The following is a 23,207-nucleotide window of genomic DNA, read 5'->3' on the forward strand; positions in this document are numbered from 1 at the left end:
ATACTCACGCTGTGATCAGCGGCAGCTGGATGCAATAATCGCATGCCAATGTGCATTGGATCGTTTAGTTTACACTCGAAGTGGATTGGTCTCTCTAAGCGAGATCCCAATTCGTCGGTCACCGACGTGACTCAGAGTGACCAACTGAAAGGGAACTAAAATATACTTTAATATCATTTCTATTTGAAACTTGTATGTCATGTATTTATATATGTTTTGAATTACATCTTTGTAATTATGAAGTTGCAATTTAGGACATTTAAAAAATATTAAGTTTAAATATAATATCAAATAACACACTAGTTAAATGATAATCAAGTACTTTACATGTGCTTTAGTATGTTAGTCAACATCAAAATAAGTGCACTTCATTACAACATGACAAAAGATTATTAATACATAATGTACTTTAAAATAAAAGTTTTAATTTGGCATTATTACAAAGTGCATTTTTTTAAAGTCTACTAAAGTGTGTTAAGAAGCAGTCATGAAAGTGTCTTTCTTTAAGTTCACTTACATAGCATTTATTTCATTAGTATTATATTTTTTTTAAATATATATTTTTAAGATTTGAAGTACACATTCAATATAATTAAGTGCACTTCTTTTTCACAATGGTATATATTTACATTACATTTAGTCATTTAGCAGATGCTTTTATCCAAAGCGACTTACAAATGAGGACAATAAAAGCAGTCAAAACTAACAAAAGAGCAACAATATATAAGTGCAAATAACAAGTCTCGGTTACCACCGGGTGGACCCTTGTATACCCCCTAGCTGCACCACCGTCGAGGATGGTGAGGGAGGAGGAACCAGCAGGTCGGTGTCCAGCAGTAAAAGATGCCGTACATGACCTGGTGAGCTCCTCATGCAGGCCCAGCGCTTTCCTTTTGCGGCTCAACTGGTTGCGAAGCGTTAGAGGAGCGATGATCCCCCGAGGGTTAATTCCCTGAGGGGTTTGCCACCACTGTAACCCTCAGACCGCCCGTGCTACCACCGGCTGCCTTTTTATGCTCACGCTGTGATCAGCGGCAGCTTTTTATGCTCACGCTGTGATCAGCACGCATTGGCATGCGTGAATCATCGCATGCCAATGTGCATTGGATCGTTTAGTTTACACTCGAAGTGGATTGGTCTCTCTAAGCGAGATCCCAATTCGTCGGTCACCGACGTGACTCAGAGTGACCAACTGAAAGGGAACTAATATTAAGTCTGTGATGTTAAACCCAGGCTGGAGTGCGGTTTGACAGCAGCTCAGTGTGTGGCCCCTTTTAAAAGTATATTTAGCAACATCACAGATATCACACAATTGTGTGAGCATGCTTTTTTTTATTTTAACAGAAATATCCATTTAATTCAGTCATTCTGTTTTCAATTATGAAATCAAATCCTCCATCAATCCTTTTGAAACCCATGCCAGCTCTTTAAATTCCCAGTGTGTGGGTCTGAGGAAGTTGTGATGCTGTGATAGAGGGCACAATGTGTCTAAAGATCAGTGCTCAGCAGCCGCTTCTTGTCTCCAAGTCCATGCTGCTCCATTCTGGATCCCAAAGCTCCCAAAGGATGAGATCTGATCAGGTGAAACATTCAGAGGCTCTCTAACAATGCAGCCATTCAGAGGGCGAACGGGACGGGGTGTGGCCTGCTCGCCCCGTCCTCACACACATACATGGAGATATAGCTTTGGAATGGCCTTTGGGACTGATGAATGCACGGTTGAAGTTGTTTAAACAAGCTCAGTTAGACACTGGATAGCTTGTCTACAGTCTGTTCACTGACCGTCTCATGCATTTTACACCCAAAAACAGCAAGTTTTGGGTGAAATCAGCTGTTCACGGCTGTCGATCAGATTTTCTATTCTGATGTGGAGGAAGCTGAAGTGTGTTTTGTGTCACAGGTTTCGCTGGCACTGAATGGAGGTCCTCGCTGGCTGATGGACATGATGTGGGTGAGTGCAGAGGATGGGAAGAGCAACTGCGCCGTGTACAGTAAAGGTGAGAATGCATTCTTTAGGCCAACAAATGTCTTCTGTCAGGCTTCTGTGCCTGAGTCATTGAACGGGGTGTTAAAGACTCTGTGAAATGGCTGGACAAACACAACGGAAACAACTGATAGCAGAAGGATATCCATTAGCAGAAATGTTTTTGATTAATACAAACCGTGTTTAAATGCATGACTTTGTAATTGTATTGTGGACAATTTGTTTATTGGATCAAGGCCATGGCTAGTGCCTGAACTTCTGTTTTTGATATACTGACATATTCAATATAGTGATATTTCAGAGAGATAATAAAGTAAAGTGTTATAAATAAATAAAAATATAGTATAAAATACTATTATACTATTATATATATACTATATATATATAGTATATTTTAAGTTAATTAGTAATGTTAATCAGTAAATACAGGATTAAAATTTTAAGAATTAAAAAATTACTGTTTAATCCTAATGACTTGTAATCATGACTAATTATTTTTTCTGTAATTATTTTATTCTATTGACAGCTTTATGTTGGTCTTAATGGTTTCTAGTGAAAAGAAATGCATCAACTTATAAACAAAACATTTTTTCTATTTTATTACTATGGAACAATGCATGAAACTAAACGTGAAAATACACTACTGTCCAAAAGTTTGATGTCAGTAAGATTTTAAAAGGAATGTATACTTTTATTCGGCAAGGACGCAAAGTGACAGTTTTCTTTTGTAACAATGTAAAAGTCGTAATATTTCAAATAAATGCTGAAATAAACTTTCAACTAAATTTTCTATTCATCAAAGAATCCTGAAAAAATGTATCAATGTTTCAAAATATATATATATCAATATAAAAAAAAAAAAATATATATATATATATATATATATATAATAAAAATGTATTAATTTTGAAATATATTAAAATATAAAACAGTTTGTTAAATTGTAATAATATTTTACAATATTACTGTTTTTACTTTATTTTTGATCAAATCAATGCAGCATGATGAGAATAGTGACTTCTAAAAAAAAATTTTTTTTAAATCTTGCAACCCAAACCTTTGAACAGTAGTGTTTGTATCTGCCTTTGTATTTTTGGATGGGTGCCCCTCGCAAAGAGATCATCATATCTGAAGGTCTGTAGCATCAAAAAGTTGCACTACTATATGCTGTAGATGACCTCAAAGCTGTAGCCCACATAGTCTGAAAGCGATTTCATGGGGTCTTAACCCCCCCATGTCTTGACTTCATATGTACAGTGAATCTAAAAACCATGTGCCCTTTTCCAAGATAAAGCCATGGCCCCATTTTTTCCAAAAGAAGAAAAAGTGAGCGGTAATAACTTACCATTCCATGAACAAATGCTCAATGTTTAAAGAGTAGAAAGATAACTCTTTGTTGCTGGCGCTCGCTTTCCTTGACTAAAAGTGATATTTCCGCTAAAGTGCTCCAGTTTTTTATTATCTGCAGGGGCTTAATTGATTAATCTACTTACAGTACATGTGTAAATTCAACAGAGAACAATCCCTTCATTCTGAAAAAAGACTTGAGGAAATGAAAGACTTAAAGGCCTTTATCGCACTTATCTGAGAACACAGAGAAATAGAATAATGGTTGAACATCTCCAACAATGTCAAATTCCATTATCAGTGTATTCAAAGAGCACTGCCCCCCTGGAGGAGTCGCCGCTCCGCCAGCGCCAGCACGCCACAGTGATTGCCTTTAATTAAAAGACAACACTGATGAACTGAAGGGCTTTCAACGGAGAAGTTATTAAGGAACTGAAAGGGGGCCGGGATCGATTAGGCCAGGCTACCGGATATCTCACAAACTCTCCGGCTTACTGTACTCAACCAGATTGTAGAGTTAGCTCTCCCAGCGCTGGTCACATCAGAAGTTTTGAGAGTGAGGATTTTATATTGTGTGCAGATTATTAGGCTGTATTCACATATTCTGGATTTGGGGATGAAATATCATAGTACAATGTAGGTCTTCACACTTTATTTGCTTTGCTTGCTTGGTCTGAACCCGAGGATCGTACTGGTCTGTTCTGATATTATTTGGCTCTGAGGGCCACTTAAGTTCATGAGGCCCAAACAAAATTATGTCAATGGTAGGGCTGGGTATTGACCCAGATTTCACAAGTCAATTCAATTCCTATTCATAAGCTTTCAATTACATTCTGAATTGGTATTTATTTGTTTGGAGATATAAATACTGTTTAGGAAATAAATAAATATATATATATATATATATATATATATATACAGTCTCTAGAAATGTCGAGTACACCCCTCACTTTTTTTAGGAAAAAAAAATATCTCTCAACTAATGCTGTAAACTATACAAAGAACTCTGTCAATTGGTACATTATTATAACATTAAAGGTTAAAATTAACAACAGAGTCCAGAATTTCTTACACTTCAATTTTGTGGTTGAAATATATACTTCTAACCGGTTGCTGTCAAAAAAAAAACTTTTCAAACTATTCAAAGATGCATTAAGTAGGGCATCACTAACAGGTGATAATATCATCAGGATGTAATATAGTAAAATGCTGCTCTTCTAAAAAAAAATTTTCTAGCTAACTAGTGAGTTTATGGACATTGAATGTCTTTCCAGAGGTAAATGTAACATTACATAACGTTGTTTACAAGCTTCTTTATTGACCTTTTTCCATGGTTGAAACACTGACTTAGAGATTACATCTTGATACATTTTAGTAAGTTATTCTGTTTTTTCAACATACCTTCTGATGTTCATTCATGTTTATTTCATGCTGTAACTAGTATTAAAGAGGAAGAGATCATCGGTTCCTATGAGTCGGCTACAGCGATCTGTCACGCCACATCAAAGAGCATCATAATGGTATTGTTGGAATTTGGTGTTAAAATTGACAGAATCAGACAACTCAAACATTTCAAAAGTAATAAAGCTTATTGTGATTGTTGCATACTAGACATACTATAAATAATGTTAAGTGAAGCTTTGTTCATGCATCAACTGAAAACAGCATAAAAGATTAATCTTGGAATTTAAGAACTGATATCAGTTCTTCAAAGTGATGATTGATTAAAAGCCATGAATCAATATTGTAAACTCAGCCCTAGTCTCGTGTAGCAAGACCTTCAGACTGACAGAAGAAGGTCTGGACTTCATCGCAGCTTGCATTGGCCAAGGACCGCCTGAAAGCAACCACTCACAGTTTTTGTTCAGCGTCATGCTTAGGGGAGTGAAAATGTTGTGAATGTTGTGTAAGTTTAGTGCAACAATGGCACAGAGTCTATGCTGTGAACTTCACATGCTTTTGAAAATCAATTGTTTGGTTGATCCTGATAAGCGCTTATTGTCATAGTTGTAAACGCAGCCATGAAGGAGTTTGGCGACACGATGGCTTTGTTTCCATGCAGACCCTTAAAGAATGCATCCCTTACAATTAAACCAATCAGATGACAACTTTGAAACTCCTGAAGTGTTTTCCATTTTGTGTGCCTTATGTATCAGACGTTCAGTAATAATGAGTACAGTTGTTCCCTGCACAAAGTCTGTCAAACCAGACCACTGTTTTCAAGCAGACTTGCCAAATGCGCATCTGAGTTCAATGACAATTCAAACTTGTTGACGTCAAGCAAACTTGGATCCACACCAGAAGCTCTCCCAAGAATTTGCCATTGAAAAACCCATACAGGTTGACCACTCATTGGGATATTGGGGTGAACGTGGCCCCATGAGGGTCTATAGTGGTTCAGGACCGGTGTTTTCTATAACAGATGTTCTATGGGTTGTTGAGTCGTCTGATATGAAATGTTGTGGCGGTTGCATTCGTGTGTCTCAGTGCGTCTCATGAACTGATGAGTTCCAGCGAAGGGGGCAGTAAAATTCTTAAGCGTGTGTTTTATATGTGCTCTCGATCCTGTCAGAGGGCTTTTGGCTTATCTTGAGTGAATGTCGAGGCTGGAAATGTCAGGCACGGGCAGAAAAAATATGAGATTATGAAGCTGCTGGATGTTGTCATGGGGTTGTGATGCGTCATAAATCCTGGTTTGATGGCAGTGGATGTCTGGATCAGGAGGGACACGGCTTAAGGACTGCAGAGTCTCTGAGCTCTGCCACTGAACAGGAAAGAGGTTTATTCTGGTCATTAGACGATGTAGACCTCATCTTTTGATTTATCATCCCCCCACCCTTGGATTTTCGCTCTCCTCCCTTCATATTTCATGCTGACTGTCTCTCTCTCTCTCCCCCTCTGTCTCATTTCTTGATGGACTGATATCTGACAGGCTTATGGCTGTCTGTGATGGGAAGGAGCAGCTCTGTTAAGGTGAATCTGGGGTCAGCAGAAAGAAAAAAGTCCTGGTGCAAGAGGAAACGGTGGTCGTTGGCTTATCACCTGTAGTTTCCTGAGATAGTACTAGTGGATAGTAGCCAGAAAGCCATGTGGAACATTTGTAATGCTGCGTAAATGTATAGATTGTCCACCTAGAAAGATCCTTCACCTAGAAAATTAGTCCATCTAAAAAGGATGATTCAGTCAGCCTCATATATCACATTTTAATATAATGTCATGTTTATTGAATTAGTTGTTAGTGTTTTAACCAATGTATTAACTTGACAGGGAAAGTGTAAAGGGCTTGTATTTTCCGTCAATTATTTATTTATTTGTCCTTTTTGGAGACAGATGAGGTGACTATGAATTATGTACATTGTGTGGAAAAGAGCTGCATGAAGATTCCTCAGGTTTTCTCCGTTTGTGTTCCATAGAAAAACCAACATTCTATGTATTATATTTTATATATTAATATTTATATAATTATATATTACATTTTTTGTCTGCTTTCACTGACATAGATGTTTTTACCAACATCAGTCCTGATTATAACAAAATAAAAAAATAAAAAAAGTTTTTCATGTACTGAAACCTATGCATGTCAATAATTAGCATTAACATTCATACCAATACACCCACAAAATTCTAATTACATCATTTCAATTCAATTGGCCTTTTTTTTCAGCAGAAGCAGAAAACAGGAGAAAATCACATTTTTGCTCCATAGGCCAAAACCTGAGAAAATGGTCCTATCAGGTTGAAAATAGTAAAAATGTTTAAAAGAATAGTACAAATTTTGAAGCCTTTCCAACAGAATGACAACTTATTAACAGAGAATACATAATGTTATCCCTAAATGGCACTGCAAATACGTTTTAATGGGTTACAATTGTGACATTTTTGTACTGAGTAATTTTTTTTGTACCTAGTGTAAAATAGGTTTATGCAAGGAAATAAGGGTGAAATATAAATTCCAAAAAAAAAAAAAAAAACCTTTTATGCTTTTTGCATTAACACAGCCAAAATGATAAAAAAAAGAAAGAGACAAAAATGGCCCTAAGAACGCACAAGAGTTAAATACATGAATTCTTCTATCATGTTATATGTTTTGAGGATATAAAACAGGAATCTTGTATGTACCTTGGGTCTCGTGGTTCAGGGTTACAGCCTTATGTCAGAGGAATTTCAGCTTGATTCTCACTGAAGACGTATTCGACAGAGACACAGTTTAATTGAGTTTTCCTGAAACCAATCGGGAGTTTTGCTAGAAGCTAGAAAAGCAGAAGCACATAATCCTCTTCCCACCGAGGCGCTCGATTGAGGGGTATCTCTCCTCCCTTTCTCCCAATCTCTCCCTCCTTGCGTCCCTCCCACCCTCTCTCCTGCTCTATCCCATTACCTGGAAAAAAGCAGAGGGTCCCAAGCCACAATACTGAATACCCCAAGATAAAAGTAAAAAATTTCCTTCGGAGATGTTTTTTTTTTTCTAGAAGCTGCAGTTGTTTTTTTTTTTTCAGTTACAGATCAAAGTGTCTCACCGGTGTGACTCTATAGGCTGCTCTATAGGGTCAGAACCATGAGTTATACTTCACTGAACGGCTTAAATCTTCCCAGTGTGAGCGGAGTGACGATCTACTGGGAGAAATAACAAAGTGATTTGCATTGTATGTCAGTCATCGGTCATAATCCCTAGTGAGGCCCGGCAGAGTCCTGTAGTGTGTCTAACAATTCCTGAGAAAGAGAAGGTGACGGATGAGTGTAAGAGCGCAGCTGCTTATTTAACACAATTACACAGATTTGGGAACAAAAAAAAATCCTTGCAGCATCACCAGACTTTGTTTACTATTATGTTTACCTTTCATGTTTGTCTTTAATGTTTGTTTACCTTTGTTTTCATTTTGTTTATGTTTAACCTTTGTTTACCTGTTTTGTTTGCATTTTGTTAATGTTTACCTTTACATTTGCCTTTAAATGTATATTTACTTTTAACAATTTTATTAACCGTTACTTTAAATTTGCCCTTGTTTACCTATTTTGTTTCAAGTTTACACTTGCATTTACTGATTTTGTTAATGTTTCCCTTTATGTTGGCCTTTGGTTATTCATTTTGTTTGTATTTACATTTTAGGCATTTACAATGTATTTACATTTACATTTTCTATTATGTTTCTCTTTAGATTTACATTTTTTTGCCTATTTTGTTAATATTTACATTATATACATATTTGAATATTTTCCTTTACATAAGTTTTTGTGTGCTTTTATTAAGTCTAACATTACTTTTATTAATAATAAACATTTGTTTATTAACGTTTAATATTTGCCCTTACATTTATATTTACGGTTAAATTTAACCACTTTGTTAATGTTCATCTTTGCATATGCATATTTGCATATATTTACATAATTATTTTGTTAGCGTTCCCCTTTAAATGGATTTATTTACCTATTTTGTTAATGCTTACATTTATGTTTACTTTAACCTTTCCCTTTACATTTATGTTTACTATACTTGCTTTATTAACGTTTGCCTCTGTTTGGTAATGTTTTCATTTATTTAGACTTATTTTGTTAATGTTTACCTTTACATCATGTTTACACCTTTGTGTTTTCTTTTATGTTTGTTGTTTATGTTTATTTTGTTATCATGTTCTTTTTTCACATTTACCTTTATGTTTGCATATTTGTTTAAAAAGTTACCTTTATGTTCAAACTTACATTCATGTTTATCGTCTATTTTTGATTTTGTAAGCCATGTGCTTACAAGCATGTATATGCTGTACATGCATCTCAATTCGACGGCGTGGCGCGCAGCTATTAAGGAGCTGTCACAAAGCTTAATTACACATTGGGATATGGAAATGAATTGCTGCCTGTCAGCGAGTCTGTGATTTGAATGCTTCACATGTAACACATAGAGACTGTCGAGAAAGAGTTCAATCAAAAGTGCTCAAATAACCGAGTTGAACGGCTAGCTATACACATTCCTCCATCTTTATTAAGATTACCGCAGTATGAAAAACAGTAAGCGAGGGGGAGGGAGGATGGGAAGGGGGTCTATCTCAGGCAGAATTGATGTGGTTCTATCCATATTCATATTCAGCAGCAGCTGTTATCGCTTTAAAGGCTTTCTAATTACAACAACAAGACAAAAACTGCTTGGATACGGTCCAGACCCGCTAAATGATAAAATAAGCGCTCTCTCGCTCACTTTCTTTCTCTCTCTTCCTCTCGTAATCTCCACAAAGCACCTTGGAGTCTACTCACCCAAATACATGCCAATGAACAGGGAAAGTGCCATTCGGAGATGCAGGTGTCACGTTTGATAAGAAACTTCTGGATTAAATATGCTGTGGCTAATGAGCAGCCGGGCGAGCCAGTGTGGGTGCGCGACCATGGGCACGATTGTTCTCCGGCTGATAACATTCTGCAGAAGAAACAGCCAAATTCCATCATTTAATAAACAGCCCCGGCCTCTATCAGAGAGAGCGCCTGGATCCCGGTGTTAAGTGGGAGACATTGCTTTTCATTATGCCAATCTCAGGGGGCTTCCATAGGGGTGTGGAGGTGCAGAGACTAACAAATTGCCCCATATTTAGACACGTTTGTTTGTTTGTGTGCGAGTGTGTTTCTCAGAGGTGCATCACTATTACTGTTGCTCATACACTAAATCATTTTGAATTTACTTTGAAATGATTTTCACTCAGAAATGGCTAAATCTCACAAAGAATTACAAAGAAACAACACATTGAATTAACTAAAGTTTTGAAGCCAAAAGACTGACATAGAATTTTCTTGTAAAACATATTCTAATAATTGTTGTTTTATTTACAACTTTGAAAAATCTTTTTTTTTACAGTGTACTTTAGGTTAGGTATTTGAAAATCCCAAGTATTAAACTTCAGTGCATGAATTATATGGCTTGTTCAGAGGAGGTGTGCTATCACTTATATCGTTTTTTTTTACCTGATAAACAACTAAAATGAGTGCAAAAATACCACTTATTGTGGGATCTGAACCATATCTAGATACTAGAACATATAGATATACACCAAATATAGACTCAGCTAGTAAAAATGCCCTGGCATGCAGTTTTCTTTATTTCTTAACGACTTATCATCATACAATGTCAAAAAAATGTGCTTGTCATTGGGCCAGGGCAACTCTTTATCTTATCTTTTATTATAATTTAGATCTATCTTATCTATTGTTGGTACCTTAATACGTACCGTTAATATACTATTCTAAACTAATAAGGGGTAAATAAGGTACAAAGTTGTGCCTTTGAAGGCACTGCCCCACTGACAAGATGTTGAACCCCTAAAAGTATGATTTGTGCACATTTTATTCTGAGATGCATCCCATTCATCTAATTACCTCTTTCAGTAAATGGCTGTGGAGGTCAAAGATTTGACCTGCTCAAGGTCATTCTGATGCCATATTGAAGCCGTCGGACTGATGTAAAGAAAGCAAAAAAGGAAAGCGAGACAGACGCAGGTCTTGACCTGTCACTCAAAAGGAGCTTAGTTCACCCAGCCAGTAAAATCTCACTTTCTGCCAGCATTCGCTTTAGCCGGACCAGTAGGCTAGCTGTCAGGAAGACGATTCATTTCTCAAAGCTCCTATTTAGAAATTGGAAAACGGCGGGATAATTTTTTTGGCAGACCTGTCAAGCTACCGCCGCTCTTCAGTTTGAACCTGAAAGCCGGGGGTGTGGTGTGGTGTGCTGCGGGATAATAAACACTGATTGCACCGCCTCATGAATATACAAAAAGAGGCATAACTTCACACCCTGCTACACCTGCCAGATGACTGGCCGTGCCTCACAGGGAGCCGCGCGATGCCCCTCTGGTGTGTGTTTGATGTAGCGCGCGGGCCAGGAGATCAATGAGGGTGCAGGTGTGCGGGGCAGATGGTGGAGAGGTGATACCCGGGGCGCTGGCCAGGAACACAGAAGCTCCATGAGGGCGGCCCCTGGGGGAACGGAGCCGTATGACTGATGCACTCTGGGATGCAGCGAGGCAGAGATGTGATTTATGGAAGGGAGCAGTGAAAGTGAGCTCACCGCTGTCTCACACACATTGCTGCTGCGCTTGCAAAATCTCTGTCTTATGCTGGGGTTTTTAGGAAACTTTCTGTCTGCGTTTTCTTAGGACTTTCTCATTAAACACAGTTGCTGGGTGAAATAAAGATGGTCGTGGCCAAGTAATGTAGGTTGTTTTATGGCATGAGTCACAGTGTTGCAGTTGAAAGGTAGAGGAGAAGGCATAGTTTCTTTTTTATTTTAAAATGACACTTGTAATTTTGAAAGTGGGTTAAACACTTTTAGCTAATTATGAAGACTTTGTGGTGTCAAATGTAAACCTGCACAGTGTGAAACAATGCAGAATGTTAAAACCTGATCGATGTGAAACATATGAGGGAAGCACATCTACAAATCACCTATAGAAACCTACCATTCCAAGGTTTAGGGTCAGTAAGATTTTTGTATTTATTTATTTTATTTTATTTATTTATTTATTTTTTGCTCAAGAAACATTATCAATGTTGAAAACATCTGCTTAATATTTTTGTGGACATCATGATTCTTTTTTCCCCAGGATTCTTTCATGTATAGCAAGTTCAAAAGATATATATATATATATATTCAGTAATGCGATATATCACGGTAATGAATATGCACGATAATATCGTGGGCACTTCTAAATACCGTGAATAATTATATATTACAAATTATTCAGAATTTTGAATGCATTTTAAGAATACTTTTCCCATTAACTGGTTAAAATGCACAACACCGCTGTATGCTGCTGAAAGACTCGTGCGCACTCTGATGTAAACAAGCGCGGACGAGAAGCACATGGCGGAACATGTGAGACGCTCTGTGTAAACAAGCGCGGATGTGAAGCACATGGCGGAACATGTGAGAGACGCTCTGGATGAAAGCGCACTTTCACTCTCTGACAGCAGATGGCGCTAAACTGCAGAAATAATAATAATAATAATTCATTTAAATGCAGCCGTTACCCCGGAAACCCTGTAAACAAAGCAGCTGCACTACTTTCTGTTTCTGAATCATGTTTAAATGATTTAAATAGCCATTCAGATTTGTGTATTTGCTATGATGTTCATCACAGCGCCAAATACTTACATATTTAGACTTAATAGGCTATTTATTTTCAAACTTTTTTTTACATTTTAATCTGGACTACAACGTGCCCTAGATATTGTTTGAAAGTGTTTTGATTCTTTATTGTTCGGTCATACTTTACATTAGGGCTTCATTAGTTAACATTAGTTAATTCATTAGTTAAACTGCCAATGAAAAATTCTTCTGAACATTTATTACTCTTAGGTATTCCAATATTTAATAACAGGATGTTCAAGTCGAGAGTTGCAACTGTCTTATTTAATGAGCTAACATGAACTAAGACTTGTATTTTTTAAACAAAGATTAATAACTTCTGTAGCAAATGTAGCTATTGCTCATTGTGAATGTTAATGCATTAACTAAGGTTAACTAATGAGGTCTTATTGTAAAGTGATGCCTATTGGTCTTTATAGTTCTTTTGCACTTTAATCTGTGTAAAACGTATACATTTACATATTATACATTAATTTTATACTTTTTTCTGTCTTGCTTTATTGCATTTAAATGTTCAGTTATTTTTGTTATAAGAAAAAAGTTATTAAACTGTTATTCTGTATTATGACAGCACTTTTAAAAAAAAACTAAATTTCAATATCTTGATAATACCATATACCTCGATAAAAGCATTAGCAATTAATCTCAACATGATAATTTGATACCGGCATATCCTTAATATATATATAAATTGTCAATGTCTTTACTGTCATTTTTGATCAATTTAATGCATCCTTTCTAAATAAAACTATGAATTGATTAATTAATTAATTAAATCATTTATTTATATCGACCCCAAACTTTTGAAAGGTAGTGTGCATTTTTCAAAATTGCCATAAAAAACAACCAGATTTTGAATGTGGTATCAGACTATTATTGCTTTTTTGTGTGTATAATAATAATAATAATAATAATAATAATAATAATTTTGATACCGGCATATCCTTAATATATATATAAATTGTCAATGTCTTTACTGTCATTTTTGATCAATTTAATGCATCCTTTCTAAATAAAACTATGAATTGATTAATTAATTAATTAAATCATTTATTTATATTGACCCCAAACTTTTGAAAGGTAGTGTGCATTTTTCAAAATTGCCATAAAAAACAACCAGATTTTGAATGTGGTATCAGACTATTATTGCTTTTTTGTGTGTATAATAATAATAATAATAATAATAATAATAATAATAATAATTATTATTATTATTATTATTATTGAGTAAAAACAGATGCTGAATTATTCTGAATGTATGCATAACATTACGTCTGGCTAAAATACAGCTAAAATATTTCCTTAACACACACACACACACATACACATATATACACACACACACACACACACACATTATGTATAAGTATGTATACATAGGTATATATGAGATAATGCGTATATGTATATTGAAATAAAAAGTAAACCTAATCCCAGTTAATATTTGCAGCACTGACAGAAACAAACACTATTTAATGGAGAATCAATCAAACTATCTTTATGAATGATCCTGAAAGACCTTGCTTTCAAAGGTGAGGACATCGCCACCTTGTGGCAAAGGCTTGATAGTCACACAGATTCCTCAGAAAGCACCATGTAAATGAAGCCTGACCACAGTCTTCTGTCCATACAGCACCCTGCAGCCCATTCTCTAAAAATGCTATTACTATGAAGTTTCCTTTAGCCTGAAACTTTCTTTTTTTTTTAGTCATGTTGCTATAAAGCTTTCTTATTTTCTTTCCAGCTTTGATAAGGAAGAAACTCATTGACAGATTCAAAAAGTTGCTTGAATTCATGGATAAAAGAGAGCATTTAATTTAAACCTCTTATTGTCTTCACTACAGTGTGTCGTGCCAAAATAAACACTGGTCAGACAGATTGCTCTGTTTCACTGCCAGAACTAAAATAGCATTTAGACAGAACTAAAATAGCAAAGACACAAGAACAGGCTGGGCAGAGGCTAAACAACACTTTTTTACTTTGCTTAATCTTTGTTTACTGGGATTGAGAATGTGTGCAAATCCTTCTATAAAATATACATTATTTACACACTGCATTTTTTTATACAATTTGTCCATTGTAAATATGCACCATGGCAACTGTAATATATATAAAAAATACCAGTTACAACATTTATTGTTACTACAATAAAACTGCTGACTTGGTTTTATCATGATCATCACCAAAAGTTACCAAAAAAAAGGTAAACTTACAGAAAATGTGCTGTTAAGATATTAATAATTTTAGGCTATACGATAAAAATATTGAGATGCCACTTTATTTCCATTCTAAAATCTGGGTACTGAAGCAAAGTCAGTTGCAAACAACTGCATTAAAACATCTGTTTTATTGAATGGACATCTGTTCCTCATGTCAGACCCACAATACCAAAAGTCCCGTCCATGAAGCACATGTAATTAGCATTCCTTTAGTCATGACGGCGCGTCACAGGTCACTTTTTTCTCCTTCGACATGCTGTCAGAGAGTGCTCACACATCTGTGAAAGGTAGCATTGAGTGTACTTCATTCTCATTGTCCAACTCCCCAATTAGTCCACGTCCTAATTCTAGCATTTAGTGCTGGCATATCATGTCTCTTCTTGTTATCTTGCGTTCCAGACTTTTGTAGATAGTCATATTTAAAACTTTAATCCCCTCAATGGAAGATGACGCGCAGACAGAAAGTCCGTCATTTAGACAAATGTTATCTCGGTCACAAAGCACTCCTCTCCTTTTTAACTGGCTAATGAGTTTGTTCTGCGGACTCCAGTGGAATGTTTCATCCACAGCCCTTCAATTTGATAATGCTGTACTTTTATCCATGATGTCCATTCTCTTTAGTGGTAGCGTCTTCGGCAATACACTTGTCCCTCACTTGTTTGTTGCGGCTTCAAAGCAATGCATTTGTGCGTAGGACAGAGATTCAAAAAGTATTACGTTTCTATTTACCACTGTGCCAATTTATGTGTATTTACTACAAAATAGATAAAAGTAAAAGCTTACAACTGCTCTTTTTGAAAAACAAGTTTTCAGAGGTCTTGCAATGATACCACACTGCCAGAAAAATTATTTGCAACAAAAGAATTGTCCTTTGGGTGAGTTTTACAGCAAGTAGAAAGCACTAATTATTGATCTATTTTTAGGCATAAACAAAATATAATACCATATTTCATATTTCACCACAAGGTCTATTTGATGGGTTCATTTTTATCTGGACAATCTCTATTATAAGATTATTGGAAAATGACATTCATCAGGACTTCATCACCTAATGTTGCTCTCTATCAAGTTTTCTAATTATCAGTTATCATTTATTTTCAAATCAAATGATCTGTTTCAACTTAGGGTTAAAAGTGGCCTTAAAGGGAAAGTCCATCCATCCTGTCATCCTTTACTCATCCTTATTGCATTCTAAACCTGTATGACTGAATTTCTTCTTTAGAAAACGAAAGACAATATTTTGTCAGATTTTTTTCAACTCTTTTAGTCCATACAATCAAAGTCAATGGGGTCCAAAAAAAACCAACATATTTTAAAATCCTTTCTTTGTGTTCCACAGAATAAAGAATATCATAGGTTTTGAAACACACACACACACACACACATATATATATACAGTATATATATATTGTTGGCCTCATTCAATCTCCAAGGAACCTCAGATTGCATAAATAACTTTCTTTTAATGGTTAAAATACTTTATTAAATACAAACTTTCCTTTTTTCGCACAGGAGGACATGTGTGGTGTTCCACAACTAAAAACATCATGGAAGGAGACGAACTTGCAGCCTGTGTGGTGGATCTGCACTCGCATCTTCAAACTCCCTACGGTCAAGGGATGTACCCGGCCCGACAGCTGGATGGCATTCAACTCCTTCCTCAGCAAGCAGCCATGGCGTCCATTCTGCCCGGCGCTATCATCAACAGTGAGTGCTGCATTATCAGGCCTCTGACACAGTGGATAGACTGATTAATGTGCTTGGTTAAAAATGGAAATCCATGTCAAAGAGTCATCGCAGCTCTGATGTGCATGTTTGCCATGGATAAGAGAATTACCAAGGGTCGAGGCTGACCTTCAGTTTCGCAGGAATTAGATATTTACCCTCTTCCATTCTCTAATCATAGTTAACAAGAATTTGATGTGAACAAGAACAACAGTGCATTTGTTTTGATGGGGTCTATAGGGTTGGGTTATGTGGTTCATCCCATTACTGCAAAATACAGTTATATTCCATCCCAGCATCCATCTAGCATGGATCTGCTCTTGAGCCAAATATTATTACCTTTACTTTTTGAATAATGTTTTCTGTTTTGAATTGCTGAAAAGCTTTTAAACCTACAAATATGTAGGATTTTGGAATTAAAAGAAGAAAAGAACAAGAAATATTTAAGATGCTGCACTATTTCAAGGTCACTAATTAATTTGGTATCAAATAACAAAAATGTAAAACAGAAGTAATTTAGTGGTCTCAGATTTCTTGACCCCACTGTATTTAACTTTGCGATTTTAGATGCTTTTCAGAAGCTTTAGATAATTCAGTATGGATATGCTTGTGTCCATTTCTGTCTTTGTAGAAGACATCTTCCCCTGCAAGGCATGTGGCATCTGGTTTCGGAGTGAAAGAAACCTCCAGGCCCACCTTATGTATTACTGCAGTGGGCGACAAAGGGACCCTGAGATGGTGGCAGAGAAAAATGCTAATATCAGCCATCAAAAGCTCCGCAATTGCACATACCCCCAATGCAATATGAGCTTTGCAGGCTCACATGCCTTGGAAATGCACTTATCCACACATAACAGTGAGTAGACCAAGAAGACATTCTTTTTCAAATAACCATTTGACCAGTCACAAATAAGACAGACACACTTGTTTATTCAAGAGCCAAAGTCTTAACTAGTCTGGTCAGGTTGGTCTAGTTTAAGGCCCAGGTATACTTCACTTTCCGCGATCCGTTCCATCTGGAGCACAGCCATGTCCACACAGCTTTCAAAGTATACTCAAATGCAGATGAGCGTGCATGGATGAGTTCGACACATGCACAGTACCACCCAGTAGACTCTCAACGTTCACCTTGCGCATGCACTGTTGTACACGGACAGTCTGCGCGGTCACAAAAGTTGGGCTGCACGTTGACTGTGTGCACGACCATCTGCAGACACTTCTGATGACAAAAATTGAGTCACTCGTCAGTGTGCGGACTGTCGCGGAACGCGGATGGCTGAAGTATACTTTGGGCTTTAGGGTTGTCCAAACCTGTTCCTGGAGAGCCATTGTCTTGCAGAGTTTAGCTCCAACCCTAATTAAACACACCAGCAAGGTCTTCAGACCGACTAAGTATTTCCAGGCAGGTGTGTTGTAGCTGGTTGAAGGTAAACTCTGCAGGACATTGGCTAAGAGCAGGATTGGACACCCCTGGTCTGATTGATGGTTTTGGATGAGTTTTGGGCAATTGTCATATGGTCAGGCCGGGAGACCAGCTAAACCGTAGGCTGGTTTGAGGTGTTTTTTGGTAGTTCAGTAGAGAGAGGACAGGGAATTATGGGTATAGCGCAGGGGTGTCCAAACTTGTTCCTGGAGGGCCACTGTCTGGCAGAGTTTAGCTCCAACCTTAATTAAACACACCTGAACCAGCTCATCAGGGTCTTCAGACTCACTAGAAACTTCAAGGTAAGTGATTTGGAGCTGGCTGGAAATAAAATCTGCAGGACCTTGGCCCTCCAGGAGCAGGATTGGACACCCTTGGTATAGGGGATCAGGAAATGTTCCAAACAGGATTCCAACTAAAGTTATCTGCACAAGCACCATGGCTCAATGTATAGGAGTCTGTACACTCCTTGGTTAGACTCAACTTTGTATTGTAGTGTTACTCATTAACACCATTTCTGTTTTCTTTTTGTTTTTCCAGTTCTTAAGTCAGATGAGATATCCACTGGAAGAAACTTAAAATGCACAATTTGTGACTACACTGCTGAAACTCTTATGGTACTCCAGCACCACATCCTCTCCCATCTGTCCCAAACTGGCCTGAGATGTAATCACTGCCACTTCACATTCCAAACCCCCAGAGAACTGGTCAAACACCAGGAGCTACATGGACATACGGTCAACAAACTCATCGAAGGAGACAAAGCTGATAACTCCCCTCAACGAGTTAGAGCTAATGCAAACATGAAAGACCTTCAGGAACGCACAATACAACGTGATATAAGTCAAATGCCAGAGATGGAAAGCACGGAAAGTAGCCAGACATCCACTAAGGGTGAGGGAAACTCAGGAAACAAGGCAAGTGTTTCATACTCCAGAGTAAAGTCAGAACCTTCTAGTCCTCGTTTAGCCTCCTCACCCATTCAACACCACCTGCCTCCTGCCTTTCCCTTACCCCACTTCATACCACATGTCCCGTTCTCACAGGATATTACGGTGGGCCCGCAAGCATCTGAGATCCTGGCCAAAATGTCCGAGTTGGTCCATCGCAGGTTACGTCATGAGGGAAACTCTTACCCTCCAGTCATGTACAGCACACTTGTGCCAAAAGGAGCAACATGCTTTGAATGCAATATCACCTTCAATAACCTTGATAATTATTTGGTACACAAGAAGCACTACTGCAACAGTCGCTGGGAAAGCACACACAGGCCACTCGACTTCGCTGGACTTCTGGATAAACCAACAGGCAGTGTAAGCCCTAAAATCGGAGCTAGTTTAGCTGTTATGCTAAATTCCGGCCATCCCTCTGAAGTGAAAGGGCATGAGCCTAACCCTTGCAATCCAATCGCAGGTGGAAAAGTGACAGATGAACTGTCGGTGCAAGTTAAAAAAGCGTCAACTCCATCTGGTGCACAGGAGAGACCAAACGGTACACAGCTGGATTTACAAAACCAGAAAATGCCACCCACTGAAACTGACCCCAACCACACAACATGCGAGGCATGCAAGATCACCTTTAGTCGACATGAAACCTTCATGGTGCACAAGCAGTATTACTGTGCCACTCGCCATGATCCTCAATTGAAACGCGCAAACAATAAAGGAGCAGCCAATCAGAAAGCAGTACGTCCTCGTAAAAGAAGAAAGGCATATGAGCTGGCCACTCCTGAACAAGAACAAATGTCACCTATGGGTATGCCAACATTTCTTGGTATGCCCACTATAGGAGGTCCATACATGTCAAAAGACACACTGGATAGCTTCAGGGACCATCAGAGGTACAACATGATCCAGGGGTTAGTACCCAAATATCCAGAGGCTTCATTGACAGTCACAAAATCAGCTCTTGTGTCAAAATGTAAGACAATCTCCAAGGAAGAAGGTGATGCACCTATAGATCTCAGTAAAAAATGCATCGCACAGTTTGGCAACACTCCGGTTTCTTCTAAAGGACTTATGGATTATCATGAGTGTGTTGTGTGCAAGATAAGCTTCAACAAAGTTGAGGACTATCTTAAGCACAAACAGAACTTCTGCCTAGGTACTATTTTGCAAAACACTTCCGCTGAAATCAAAATCATCAAAAAGGAAGGTCCTAGAAATACTAACAGCCTTTTAGAGAACACCCTCTTTGAGCTCCCAGCTCCGCATGGAAAGATTGAGCATCCAAATGCAGTGCCAACTTCCGACATCCAAGCTTCCAGTGAGGAACAACCAATCCCGATAAAAGATGACACGAGGAGCGTGTTTCAGCCCTCTGGGGGTTACCCAAGTCCTGCTAAGAAAACGAGACCCGATGAGCAAATCTGGCCTTACTATGAAATCAAAGCCACCGATTACGCTAAAGGGATGCTGGTCTCACAAAGCGAACAAAGGCAGAGTCCAAACGAGGGCAGTGAGGGGGAAAACGACCAGCCGATGCCTGATGGTAGCCATCTAAGCACAGATGACCCTGGGAACCAGAACAAGTCTTCATCCTTAAAGGACAGTCTTGACCTCGAGGACAAGATGAAAGATGCTGGAAATAAACAACATGGCTCCCCTACACCGGAGAGCCATGCAGACAGTCCAGTCAACTGTAAGGAAAGCACAATGTCGGTGCCATCCTTAAAGACTGAGGAAGTCTCAACAAGATTCAAGAGAGTGTTGAATGGGTCCATTGCAACCACAAGTAATGTAAAGTACTGCCGTCCTTGTGACATCCAGTTCAACAACCTCTCAAACTTTATAACACACAAGAAGTTTTACTGCTCGTCACACACAGCAGAGCATGTGAAATAGCGGGCCTGCACCCTGTCTTAAACCTAGTCTACAGCAGTAGAAAAGGTAGAGATGTTAACCTCTTGAATTCACATGGCCTGGGACATTATAAAGGTGGGCCCCAGCCCCCATACATGTAAAGACACCAGGACAACTTACCCAGTTGTCCCCGCTTGACGATGGCCCTGCTGTTTTTAATTGGACAACGGACACTTTGTTGGCTACTGTTTGTGATGACTGAAAGTGACCACTTGCCCCCCTCTTCTTTAAAGTGGACATATAAAATTTTTCACAAGCACCGGTTTCTCCCCTTGTGGTCAACAACATAAGACATTTTTACAATTCTATGCTGGTGGACTCAGCAGCAGGAGGACAATCAAATCAGGAGATTTATCCTACAGTCATTTATTAGAAACTTTTAACATATTTGTTGGGAATACTGTGTGTTGATTGTGTTTTTATGTATTTATTTAATAATAGTTGCAGCTCTAAAAAAAAATGCAGATCTGAGATGAAAAACAGTTTTATGAAAATGTTTCTTTTAGAATTAAAGAAAGCAGCCACATGAATGGTTATAAAGAAAAATCTACAGATGGTGGAGAAACCTCTGGCTGACTAATGTGTCAACATATCCTTAAATACTGGCAATCACGTTTTCTGAATTAATAATTGTCAATACATGTAAAGTCTAGTTTGTCTTTGATGTTTCTTTATGCTTCCATATGTTTTTCTTGACAATGCAGAACTCTTCTTAAAAAATGACCTGTATGTGTGTTTGCTGATTCATTATCTCTTTTTAAATATTTGGCTTCTAATGCAATACTTTTTAAAAGATGAAACATTATTTAAAGCAGTATTATGAAAGGGTAAGTTTTTTTTACTTGGACCCCCAGAAATTGTCTGTGTGAAGTGTTTACTAAAGTCGTGCTGGAGAAGGGTTTACACTTGGTATGGATGAGTCGTTGTAATCTTTCCTACAGAAAAACAAAACAAAATAATCTGCTCAAAAAAGAAAAAAAAAAAGTTGTCAAAAATGTGTTGCTATGCATGTACCTGTATGGAATGAAATTCCAGAAATGTGGGAAATGTTATTTTATGTGACAAAAATTAAAATTCTTATCTCAGGACAGCAGTGTCAATGAATTTGCTATATATAATCTTTTTTTATCATTACTGCACATATTTAGTTCAGGACCTACTGAATATCTATAGACAGTAGGAGTGTGTGTGGTCAAATGTGACCCTGGAGCACAAAACCAGTCTTAAGTCGCTTGGGTATATTTTTAGCAATAGCAAAAAAAAATTGTATGGGTCAAAATTATCGATTTTTCTTTTATGCCAAAAATCATTAGGATATTAAGTAAAGATCATGTTCCATGAAGATATTTTGCAAATTTCCTACCGTAAATATATCAAAACTTAATTTTTGATTAGTAATATGCATTGCTAAGCACTTCATTTGGACAACTTTAAAGGCGATTTTCTCAATATTTAGATTTTTTTGCACCCTCAGATTCCAGATTTCAAATAGTTGTATCTCGACCAAATATTGGCCTATCCTAACAAACCATACATCAATAGAAAGCTTATTTATTCAGCTTTCAGGTGGTGTATAAATCTTTATGACTGGTTTTGTTGTCCAGGGTCACAAATGTGCAAGCACTAGCACCACCTAGTGTTAGTTACGATTCAAGACAAGAAATCAGTTCCTTCTTTTTAAGAGGAAAAATAAGCAGTAAACAGTCTTAAATGGTTGAATACTAAATAAAATAGTTTGAAACCATTTAAAACGAATCATGCTGCAAATATGCGCACAAATACAAGAAATAAAATGTTTAAATAATAATAAAATCAATTTTATTAATTTTATTTTAGGTAAACGTTGTTAAAAATCATATTAACAGACAAACTGCCATTCATTCCGTGTAGGACAAACAGATGAACTTTCTCATGGGTTACTGTTTTACTCTTGTCTGAATCCTTAAAGCTTGTGCTGCATTTTTACATTTTAAAACAAACAATATACATAATGGCATCCAGACATTAAAAAAAAAAAAGTAAAACAAGCATGAAAAAATAACTGAAAAATGAGTGTCTAACAAGTCTAATTCATGAGTGAATCTGTACTCGACCATTCTTCATTTTTGTCCAGTATTGCTTTACTAAACACAAAATTGATTCACTTTGTTTATTTCAAAAACACTACAGTGAATAAATTAAAGGATTTTTGTTTTTGTTTGTTTTGTTTTGTTAATCACTAACTGATCATTGCAGTTGTGATTTTAATACAAAACAATTGTACAGTACTGATGTTGGTGATATGTGATTGCTTTTGCTTTTGTCGTACTTCATGAAAAAAAAATGTTTGCAAATAAAAAGTGCCATTTTAAATATCATTTGCAATCCCCCCCCCCCAATATATAAGTGCAAATGACAAGTCTCCGTTAGCCTAACGCAGTACAAGTAGCAAGGTGTATATTATACACACACACATATACACACACACATAGAAAAACAAGTAGATAGAATAGAAAAAATAGAAAGCTAGTGTTCGTAGTGTTCG

At 37.3% G+C, this 23,207-nt stretch overlaps 1 protein-coding gene across 1 annotated transcript; it reads left to right on the forward strand.

Annotated features, from left to right (window-relative positions):
- Nucleotides 1-1,482: 1,482 nt before the first annotated feature.
- LOC107754911 (zinc finger protein ZFPM2-like) lies at nucleotides 1,483-21,141 on the forward strand. Its single transcript, XM_016571542.1, has 5 exons — nucleotides 1,483-1,581; nucleotides 1,901-1,997; nucleotides 16,187-16,381; nucleotides 17,031-17,255; nucleotides 18,363-21,141. Exons 1-5 carry the CDS (start codon nucleotides 1,483-1,485, stop codon nucleotides 20,663-20,665), a joined length of 2,919 nt encoding a protein of 972 aa, XP_016427028.1. The 3' UTR covers nucleotides 20,666-21,141.
- The last annotated feature ends 2,066 nt before the right edge of the window (nucleotides 21,142-23,207 follow it).

This window comes from Sinocyclocheilus rhinocerous, unplaced genomic scaffold (genome assembly GCF_001515625.1).
Source record: "Sinocyclocheilus rhinocerous isolate Xijiao unplaced genomic scaffold, SAMN03320098_v1.1 scaffold622, whole genome shotgun sequence".
NCBI classification, from domain to species: Eukaryota; Metazoa; Chordata; class Actinopteri; order Cypriniformes; family Cyprinidae; genus Sinocyclocheilus; species Sinocyclocheilus rhinocerous.

Excerpts from the sequence above, each read along its gene's own strand:
- LOC107754911 (XM_016571542.1), top strand. The coding sequence starts at position 1,483 with ATGTGTCTAAAGATCAGTGCTCAGCAGCCGCTTCTTGTCTCCAAGTCC. Across the intron at positions 1,998-16,186 it reads CTGCGCCGTGTACAGTAAAG|GAGGACATGTGTGGTGTTCC; the intron begins GTGAGAATGCAT and ends TTTTTCGCACAG. Across the intron at positions 16,382-17,030 it reads GCCCGGCGCTATCATCAACA|AAGACATCTTCCCCTGCAAG; the intron begins GTGAGTGCTGCA and ends CTGTCTTTGTAG.